Source organism: Esox lucius, chromosome 15, assembly GCF_011004845.1.
Source record: "Esox lucius isolate fEsoLuc1 chromosome 15, fEsoLuc1.pri, whole genome shotgun sequence".
Lineage (NCBI taxonomy): Eukaryota > Metazoa > Chordata > Actinopteri > Esociformes > Esocidae > Esox > Esox lucius.
Genome location: NC_047583.1, coordinates 7,950,001 through 7,961,152, shown reverse-complemented (window position 1 = coordinate 7,961,152; position 11,152 = coordinate 7,950,001). Strand labels below are relative to the sequence as shown.

At 44.9% G+C, this 11,152-nt stretch overlaps 1 protein-coding gene across 2 annotated transcripts in view; it reads right to left on the bottom strand.

Moving 5' to 3' along the window:
* Positions 1-3,439: 3,439 nt before the first annotated feature.
* atrn (attractin) overlaps positions 3,440-11,152 on the bottom strand; it is an 83,677-nt gene continuing 75,964 nt past the window's right edge. For both annotated transcript variants that reach the window (XM_010879314.5, XM_010879313.5), the window contains exons 28-29: positions 5,604-5,718; positions 3,440-4,313 (exon numbers count right to left, since the gene is read on the bottom strand). In XM_010879314.5, coding sequence (XP_010877616.2) covers positions 4,189-4,313; positions 5,604-5,718 — 240 coding nt within the window. In that variant the 3' untranslated portion in view covers positions 3,440-4,188. The remainder of the gene's footprint in view (positions 4,314-5,603; positions 5,719-11,152) is intronic.

Here is an 11,152-nt window from a genome sequence, read left to right as displayed (position 1 = left end):
AGAGAAACAGACGGTCAGAGAAACAGACCGTCAGAGAAACAGACCGTCAGAGAAACAGACGGTCAGAGAAACAGACCGTCAGAGAAAAAGACCGTCAGAGAAAAAGACCGTCAGAGAAACAGACCGTCAGAGAAACAGACGGTCAGAGAAACAGACGGTCAGAGAAACAGACGGTCAGAGAAACAGACGGTCAGAGAAACAGACGGTCAGAGAAACAGACGGTCAGAGAAACAGACGGTCAGAGAAACAGACCGTCAGAGAAACAGACCGTCAGAGAAACAGACCGTCAGAGAAACAGACCGTCAGAGAAAAAGACCGTCAGAGAAACACAGAGACGAGAGAGGTGAGACTTGTGAACAGTGAGTGGAAGGTGAGAGGAAGTGAAGAAAATGAACTCTAAAAGGAACTCTAAGCATCACTTCTAAGATGAACCACAGCAGTAAAGCCTTGACACGCATGTTGGTGAAACGGGGGAGCACCAGATTAAAACAAATGAAACACATTCAAAGAGATGTAACATGTAAGTATAAAACGAGGAAACTGCATATCAGGGAGCATGTTCATCTTAAATGGTGTGTGTGTGTGTGTCAGCTAGTGGTCAAATGTTCGTTCCAGGGCTGCTTCTAGTCATGACAGGAAATCTAATCCACAAGCTAGATAATTATACCATTTCATATTCGGTCATGGCTTCTACTCTCACTGACCTTTTCCCAGTGCTGAAATATCTGCCCTTTTAACAGGCTAGTGTTATAATACACTGAACACACTAGAGGTTGTTAGCAGAAACAGTTCTAGTGGGCTGCACACACGACAAGCCCGAGACAATGACAAGAGGAAGAGAGAGGAAACCAAAGGGAGGGAGAAAAAAAGAGAAAGGGAAGGGGAGAAGAGTACAGGGTTATTAAAAAAAGGAATTACAAAGTGACGTTCAGAGGAAGGGTAAAGATTAGGTACAGACGAGACCTAAAATGGCAACGTACTACACTACCCAGACTGATATGCAAATCCGTGGCCCCCCCTCCCATCTGACCAAGACCTCCTCCACTTACGAACCAAGCTCAGTGACCCCCCCCCCCGATGCTCTGAGCTTTTACGGCTGACATTCTAACCAAAAGAAGAAGAAAAAAATCTGAAACCTTTAAAGAACAGTTTCATTAAAAAAAGATCTGGTAATACAGATTTAATGTTAATAAAAAGCACAAACAGAAGTGTGTGTGTGTGTGTGTGTGTGGTTGAGTAAGAGAGAGCAAAGCAGTCTAAAGCTGTCTAAAAATCTGTAAAATATTTGAAATAGTTGTTGCACCTCCACATTATTATACATTAAATTATAATGATCCCCTGGGTATATTGTTCATTTATCCTCCTTAGAACTAGCCAATTAAACCAATGTTTTCATGATTGATATATATGAGATATATATATATATATATACGTATATAGTGATTAACAGATTGCATTAATGGTTTTGACAAGTAAAGTTTTGCTTAGTTCCTGCACACCCATCAGTAAAGCTTGTTAAACCACAACGGTCTGCTTTAACATGAAAAAATACAAAAGAAAAATGTTGACATTACATCAGTATTGCTGTTTCATGTCTGATGGTTTTAGTTTGCTGTCATAATAATTTGAATGTTTGAAGAAAAGTAAATGTAGCCTATAGTTTGATTTGGAAGTGACTTAACCACCACAAAAAAGCAGCTGTCCCTGACAACACTGTCTTAGTCCAGGACCCAGATCAGACAACACTGTCTTAGTCCAGGACCCAGATCAGACAACACTGTCTTAGTCCAGGACCCAGATCAGACAACACTGTCTTAGTCCAGGACCCAGATCAGACAACACTGTCTTAAGTCCAGGACCCAGATCAGACAACACTGTCTTAAGTCCAGGACCCAGATCAGCCAACACTGTCTTAAGTCCAGGACCCAGATCAGACAACACTGTCTTAGTCCGGGGCCCAGATCAGACAACACTGTCTTAGTCCAAGGCCCAGATCAGACAACACTGTCTTAGTCCAAGGCCCAGATCAGACAACACTGTCTTAGTCCGGGGCCCAGATCAGCCAACACTGTCTTAGTCCAAGGCCCAGATCAGAGCTTCATCTCTCCAGGATGTGTGATTCTGTACTTAAACAGATAGGCGTCTGTAAACGGATAAAAAAAAACAACTAAAATACTAAGCTTATAATTACAATCAGCAATTCCTTTGGAATTCATTTATGTTATGTATAAACTATCTGTCCAAAAAATCTAAATGCAAAACTCCAGTGGGTATTCAAGTTACAGAATGAATACGAGATCTGACTGCATCAAAAACTGAAAACAAACAAAACAATTAGCTATTTTCATTATTTTGTTTTTTTTTATTCCCTTGTAGAGCATTAACAATTACACTGTCCCCCGGACAGATGAGCATAGGTTCCTGTAGTGCGAAGGTCCTGCACTTTATGTAACCGGACTGCCACTCAAAATGAGTTCTGGCATTGATTTCAATGGGCGCTGGAACATTGAGCATTGGAACATTGGAGAACAGGTGACTGGGTGTCAAACAGGAGACATTGACAAATTGCATTTAAAATCTTATTTAAAAAAATCAGATATAATACTTTCTGGGGGAGGACACCCAGACCACCCGGTGTTATGTACCTTCACTTTTATACAAATTGAAGTGTGTGTGGGTGTTATGTGCATGCAAAAGTGTGAGTGACGGTTTGTGTGTTAGTACAACTATTTCACTATTGTAGCTGTTTGTGTGACGCTGTCAATAGGAATACATATCACCAAATGGAGCATTAGATCACTCTGGGGCACAACACACACACACACACACAGACAGACACCGCTCCGGGCTCCAGACTGATCTGGGCCACAGTGATCTGGGCCATTGAACAGGGACCTACATGCATTCAGAACATAAAACAGCTTTTAAGCTGGATGGATGTGTGAGGGAACAATTAGAGCGGTTCAAACCAGTTCAGACCCTCAGCTAGCTAGCTAATAGTCCCTCTCCCCAGCCTGACAATTAGTGTAAGTGTATGCGTGTGAGAGAGAGAGACAGATCGAGAGAGCAAGAGAAAGGGAAAAAACGGTACGTGTGTTCGCTTTTATTGGGTGTGGGAGTAGAGAGTAATTATGTGGAGAAGTGTCCATCAGCAAACTGGTTCCTGTCCAGCCTAGTGGACCAGATGAGATGAGATGGCAGATACACCCTAAGACAACTCCCAAATGGGCCCCTAGTCCTTCATACAGTACACAAGACCAGCAATGCCGAGGAGGGGTAAAGAGGCCTATTAGAAATGTCAGGGACCTTAAACGGGTGCTCCTCTCCCGGTCGGAGAAGCCTTGTTAGAGAGACAGGGCCAACAGCCTGGCAGACAGGCTACGTGTCGTAAGCCTAGACACACACACACACACACACACACACACACACACACACACACACACACACACACACACAGCGTCAGGACGTTCCCCACCTGCCACCTTGACACACACACACACACACACACAGTCAGGACGTTTCCCACCTGCCACTGCGACACTGGGCCATTACACTGAGAGCTGCGGCTCCCCGACCGAGAGCCAGATGTGTCCTGTCCAGCTCCATCTCTGTCCCGGTTAAGACAATCATGGATTACATGGAGTCGACATGACAGTCCACATGCTTACAGGGACCGGTGGAACGGCTGAGGTCACCGTCATTTTAATGGACACAGATTAACACTAACCAGAACTAAAAAGACAAATTAATCCTGGATGAAAACTCAATTGAGACTCTCCGGGTCCATGATGACCTCCCGTTATGTGGCATTTGTTCATCTGGCCATAAAGTATAAAACAATAAATTAAGTTAATATGCTAGTGTAGGGGTGTAAACAGACAAACAGATGGTCCGATGGTCAGATCGGTCTCTTCTAGCGTGTTGAAGCCGTTGTGTAGTTCTCTACTCGGAGAAGGTTCTAAAGGACGTCTGGACGTTCGTCCTTCTCTTCCCGACTTTCAAAATGTCTGTTCTTCAGGTGAGGTGTTCCAGGCTGTCTGTCCATCAGGTGCCCCTCACCCACTCACCGAAAACACCTCCCTCCCTCCCTCCCTCCCTCCCTCCCAGGGCTATAGTCTTTGGGGTGGGGGCTGGGATGGAGAAGGGCTGGGTTCCAGAGCTTGACAAGAGGCGTGGCAGTGGGCGTGGTCAGATACATGTTGAGGGCTGTGCAGAGGGTTGTTGCTTCCTGTTTCTCAGACCACCCGATTTCTCCTTGTAGCCAAGACCCATCTGCTGAGATACGTCCACCAGGGCAGAGGCCACCGTCAAGCCTGAAGACGAAACATGAAGTTATTAAACGTGAACGTGCGGCGTGTATTAAACACGTGAACGTGCGGCGTGTATTAAACACGTGAACGTGCGGCGTGTATTAAACACGTGAACGTGCGGCGTGTATTAAACATGTGAACACGTGGCGTGTATTAAACACGTGAACGTGTAGCATGTTTTAAACAGGTGAACGTGTAGCGTGTTTTAAACAGGTGAACGTGTAGCATGTTTTAAACAGGTGAACGTGTAGCGTGTTTTAAAAAGGTGAACGTGTAGCGTGTTTTAAACAGGTGAACGTGTAGCGTGTTTTAAACAGGTGAACGTGTAGCGTGTTTTAAACAGGTGAACGTGTAGCGTGTTTTAAAAAGGTGAACGTGTAGCGTGTTTTAAACAGGTGAACGTGTAGCGTGTTTTAAACAGGTGAACGTGTAGCGTGTTTTAAACAGGTGAACGTGTAGCGTGTTTTAAACAGTTGAACGTGAAGCGTGTTTTAAACAGGTGAACGTGTAGCGTGTTTTAAACAGTTGAACGTGGAGCGTGTTTTAAACAGTTGAATGTGTAGCGTGTTTTAAACAGGTGAACATGAAGCATCTATCAAATACGTGAATGTGTGGCGTGTATTAAACAAGTGAACGTGTAACCTGTATTAAACAGTTGAATGTGCAGTGTGTTTTAAACAGGTGAATGTGTCGCGTCTATCAAACATGTGAACATGTAGCATGTATCAAACAGGTGAACGTGTGCGTAGCATGTGCCGTGTCTATCTGGCACCTTCAACATGATCTAAGTTCAGATTTTAATATGTTTAGGGAGTAATAAACCCTGGCTGGTTAAGATAGTTTAGTGGAATGACCACAACGTGTCTGGCGAATGACCAAATCAGAAAGGGAATGGAGTGACTGGGACACTGTCTTTATTCCTCCAGTCTTATTAACAGCTAACAGATGGTTTTACAGAGTGATTAGAGCTACATACTGAGTCCATTAGAATAGGAGGGAGAGGTCCAGATGTTAAACACAGCATCAACCCAATTGCATACACCCTCTGGGGACACAACAATTATTCACATTCAGTCCTATTTCCTTTAAAGTAAAAAGCCTAACCTTAACTTGTATTCTAAACCTAACCCCTATGCAAAAAACACCTTTTTCGGTATGGGCACTGGCAAAATATTTCCACATGCCCAAACTGATGATCTGCTATCCTTGCTGGAATATTTGGTACTCATACGTAAAAACAGTAAACACACATGCCAGCCAGTCAGCCTGACAGACAGGTCCTCTGTGTCTTACCAGACTGTCCCGGAGGGGGGATGCCCCCAAGGCCTCTGGGTAAGCGGACAAAGATGGAGAGGACTGCTGCCTTGTTCCCATAACATGGCTCGAGGGCAATGGGCTTAGGAACCGTCTGAAGAGGAGAGACAGAGATGTTAGGAGTAGGCAGGCAGACAGGCGGACAAACTGCCAGACAGGGCATTCCTTGCAGCATGACATTCAATATTTGTTCTGATTCTATGTACCTAAAGTCCTGTTTATTGAAGACAATCTGTGACAAGAAGCTGTGAAGTGCGTAGAAACAGACTGGCTTACAGCAACGTCACCATAGATACAGGGTTTGTCACTGGCACTTAACACGTCACCATGGAGACAATTTATGTTCCAACCAGCTGGTCAGTCAGATCAACTCACGCAACCAACCAATGACCTCAGTACATGCATATGCCTAACCAGCCTGAGGGAGACTCCAGAACGCTATGAGACCAGATCCCTGCCAAAGTTGCCACCCAACCCGAAGGTGGTGCTTGACCAAAGGAATCCCCCAAGGAAGCCCCTGGTTACACAACAGTCAGAGTCAGAGCCCCTGGTTACACGCCAGTCAGAGTCAGAGCCCCTGGTTACACGCCAGTCAGAGTCAGAGCCCCTGGTTACACAACAGTCAGAGTCAGAGCCCCTGGTTACACAACAGTCAGAGTCAGAGCCCCTGGTTACACAACAGTCAGAGTCAGAGCCCCTGGTTACACGCCAGTCAGAGTCAGAGCCCCTGGTTACACGCCAGTCAGAGTCAGAGCCCCTGGTTACACGCCAGTCAGAGTCAGAGCCCCTGGTTACACGCCAGTCAGAGTCAGAGTCCCTGGTTACACGCCAGTCAGAGCGCCTTTGTATCTGGGATCTGGGGAATACCTGTCTAACACCACGAAACCTGTCTAACATCACGAAACCTGTCTTACCCTGGGATACCTGTCTAACCCTGGGATACAGGTCTAACACCACGAAACCTGTCTAACATCACGAAACCTGTCTTACCCTGGGATACCTGTCTTACCCTGGGATACCTGTCTATCCCTGGGATACAGGTCTAACACCACGAAACCTGTCTAACACCACAAAACTTGTCTAACCCTGGGATACCTGTCTAACCCTGGGATACCTGTCTAACCCTGGGATACCTGTCTAACCCTGGGATACCTGTCTAACACCACGAAACCTGTCTAACCCCATTCGGTTATCATTAATGATTCCCAAACGAAGGTCCTTTCCATTGGGTATTAACTCTGGGCTGGGAACTCTCCTTCAAGACATGTAATTACGCCTAATTTTGAATTAATTATGTTTTTTTTTGTTTGTGTTTTAAGCATCTGGGTAGTCAAATTGAAATAGCATTATTTCAATTTGAATCTATTTTTGGGGAAACACGTGAAGACTGTAAGGGGACTCACTGCAACAGCTCCACAGAGGCTGTCAACACGACAATCACGGCACACGACCATCAGCACACTCCTTCCAACGACAGGAAGGCACTAGGACGGCTGACTAGAACTGACTGGCTGGCCGACTGACTGTTTTCCTACCTACAGCTGGAGATAAAACACAGTGTTGGTTCGAATTCAGAGGATGTCCAACCATTTGCTGTCTCCTCTGCTTCTCTGTGTCTAAGCTGGATAGTGAACTGGGCCATGTCATGACGTCACACCCAGAGTCCACGGGTCCCCATCCCGACCTAGCACCCAGAGAGATGTCATGGTTTGACACTGCCACCGGAGCTGAACACACAGACCCACACCTCCCTTTCCGTGCGAGAACACAAACACAGTCTGAGACAGTAATAATATTCAAGCTCTGACCCATTTTTACACGCATTTATCCTTCCCTCCCACTCTCCTCTCCCTCCCCCTCTCCTCTCCTCTCCTACCTCTCTCCTCTCCCTCCTCACTCCTCTTCCTCCTCTCTCCTCTCCCTCCCTCTCCTCTCCTCTCCCTCTCTCCTCTCCCATCCTCTCTTCTCTCCTACCTCTCCCTCTCCTCACCTCTCCTCTCCCTCCCTTTCTCCTCTCCCTCCTCTCTCCTCTCCCTCCCTCTCCCCTCTCCCTCCCTCTCCCTTCTCCCTCCCTCTCCCTTTCTCCCTCTTCTCTTCTCCCTCTTCTCCTCTCCTCTCCCTCTCTCTCTCTCTCTCCCCTCCCTGTTTCCTCTCCCTCCCTTTCTACTCCCCTCTCTCATTCCACTCTCTCTTGCTTTCCTCTCCTGGCTGTCATCTCCACCCTTTTCGTCACTCCCTCCCCCCCGTCTTATCCCAGCCAAATCAAATGGACCCCGCCCCAACTCCACTCCACCCTTAGCCCTCCATATGCACAACTGTCCCAAAGCTGAGGGAGTATAAATGGTCTCAAATGGACCCCGCCCCAACTCCACTCCATCCTCAGCCCTCCATATGCACAACTGTACCAAAGCTGAGGGAGTATAAATGGTCTCAAATGGACCCCGCCCCAACTCCACTCCACCCTCAGCCCTCCATATGCACAACTGTCCCAAAGCAGAGGGAGTATAAATGGTCAAGGGGCCAATTAGACCCATTGGTGGCAGTTTCGAGCCAGTGTGCAACATTTAACAGAGGAATCCCATAAGGCACCACTTTATTTTTAAACCTGTGCAATTTCACACAAAAGAATGGATAGGAGTGCCTTAATGACATGTGCATTTGTTTCCATATGATTTCGTGACGTGACACATAATCAAAACAAAACATGTCCTAAATGAAATGCTGTATCGATGTTTATTTTTTAAATGGATTTGTAAATGAGAATTTCATGCTTGTCTTATTAAGTAAAATTGGACCATGAATTCCATCAGTCAACACACAAGCGTTCCAAGGTGGATGAGTTTATTAACCCCTCGCTATTCCTCAGAGTTTCAACAGCAACACGTGACCATGGAGGGCACTCCAAGATAGTGCCTAGGGAATATGGGTCAGTTTGATATTCACCATCCCACCTTTTCTTCTCCTTCCTCTTTTTATAATAACCCTCCCATCTCTCCTTTGCTTTCATTCAGCAAGAGTGTTGTAGCAGCCAGGGAGTGAATGTGTTGGCATTTTAAGCATAATGACAGTAGATAGGTTCTGACATACCTCAACTGTTCCCACCAAACCTAAGCTTTTCCTCAGAACATTGAACTACTCCTACCATACCTCAACTGTTCCTACCATACCTCAACTGTTCCTACCATACCTCAACTGTTCCTACCATACCTCAACTGTTCCTACCATACCTCAACTGTTCCTACCATACCTCAACTGTTCCTACCATACCTCAACTGTTCCTACCATACCTCAACTGTTCCTACCATACCTCAACTGTTCCTATCATACCTCAATAGTGCATTATTTATGCTACTGTTGTTGATACCTTCAGATGGTTTAAACAGCAGTCACTTTCTCAATTTTACCCATAAAATCTAATGAGTCAGTGCATTTTATTCAGGCCAAAATCTAATAAGGACTACACTGTGTGTGTGTGTGTGTGTGTATGTATATTTTCTAACAGAGTACATATAATTACAAACATATAATTTCCATTTAAATCTCTGTTCACCAATCCCAGCCTCACCCCAAAAAGAAATCAGGTGAGTTGACCTCTCTGACCGCAATCAATCTGAAACACAACAACAAGTTTGATGTTTCCTCTCTTTTCCTCTGGCAACATTAACCCCCCCCCCCCCCCCCCCCCCATACGTACAGACCCACACACACCCTTGCTGCACAATAACACCATTTATCTCTGTCAACAGACAGTACCTCTTCTCCTCTCCTCCTCCCCTCGTCTCTGGGCGGAAGTAAATTTATAAAATAAAACACCTTGCTGTAGAATTTAATTATGTATTCCTTCATTGGCAGTGTTTGTGATGTTCCCTGAAGGTAGAGTCTTCATCTCCGCTGAGGCAGTGTGTTAATGACATTTCTCAACAGATGTCTTTGTTTTAGCCCAAACTCACCCCACCCCCCACCCCCCGCCTCGTCTCCACATCTCCCCTCTCAGAGTCAACAGTCCCTACCTGCCTCACCCCTCCCCTCCTTGCCTCACCCTTTCATCTCCCCTGGCTCATTCACCCCCACTCCTCCATTCACAAATGTCTCACTCAACTCTCCCACTCCCTCCCTCCCTCTCCTCACGCCTCCATCCCCCTTGCATCCTTGGAGGAGTTATCTCTTCGGACCAGACAGAACAGAGAACTAAAGGAGAACTTCCGACGTTCTGTTACGTGAACTACAGTAAACTACAGTAATTGAAATGTGTGTGTGTGTATGCAAAAAAAGTGTGTGACCACAGTACATGTCACCAGAAACCCTTCCACATAAGAAACAACTCTTTCATCCACTGACTGGATTCATCTGGACCAGAGTTGAAACACCAAACCCACTTCCATATAAATTAATTTTCAGAATATCAATGTTTAAATTCCTGAGAAGATACTTTAAAGACACATTGTACGGGATCCTGCAGACAGACTAAACCATGACTAGATCAACTGGATCAGCATCCAATCTGGAGCCCATCTGGACCTGAAGCCAACATTAGCCCCTTCGCTCACAGTGTAGGCCTTGAGCATACGGTGCAATCACAGACACAGTTATTTTCCCACACAGCAGACGTTTCCATATATATCTCTACCCTATAATAAACTTTGTAACACGAATACTCAGCTTGAAGAGTTTAAGTTTTTTTTGCTGCAGAACTGACTGTGTCCTTGGGTTTTCAACTTGTAGTTACTGTATTAGCTGTTGCAATCAAATGCCTCTTCTGGGGGTTAGAAAAAGTACTTCTATCTTATAGATGCTGTAGTAATTGTCAGCTAAGATACAGTTATGTTACAATTCCTAAACATTTGTTTGGGTAAAGAAAATTGCCTGGCGATGATATTGATATCAAAACATAATTAAACTGTCCGCAATTTTCCAAAGAGTTTCAAAGGAATTGAATACTTTATTTTCTTGGAGAATTTCCTTTTAGTCCCCAAACGAATCCTTTCCTTCTCCTTCTTTAAAGTCCCCCTGTCGTCTTTTAATTGGATTTTTAAATCATCACCTTGAGTCTAATGCATTGGTGTGTTTACCCCAAAATATATATTATTCATGCATTTCCCTGAGGCTCCTTTGGCAGTGGAAATTCTCAGTCTGATTGTGTGGGCGTTAGGAAACCAATTTAAAAAATGTTCAGCACACAAACCTGATTGGCTTACACAGATTAACAGCCACTTGGATGGCCTACACAGATTAATCATCACCTGATTGGTCTACAGAGATGAACAGTCATCTATCATAATCAAATTCACCTGGTGACATCAGGCAGTTGGCCAAACAAACAGGCCAAACAAATCATCCAAGCATTGAATTTCCAGGTATTTTTTCTTTCCAGGTCTTAGACTAAAGGGTGATATGAGAATTTCAACACTTTTCGGTGTTATTTCATTTTTCCAAAAAACAATACAATTTCTCAGTTTCAACATTTGATATGTTGTCTTTGTACTATTTTCAATTAAATATATGGATAAATGATTTGCACATCACATCAC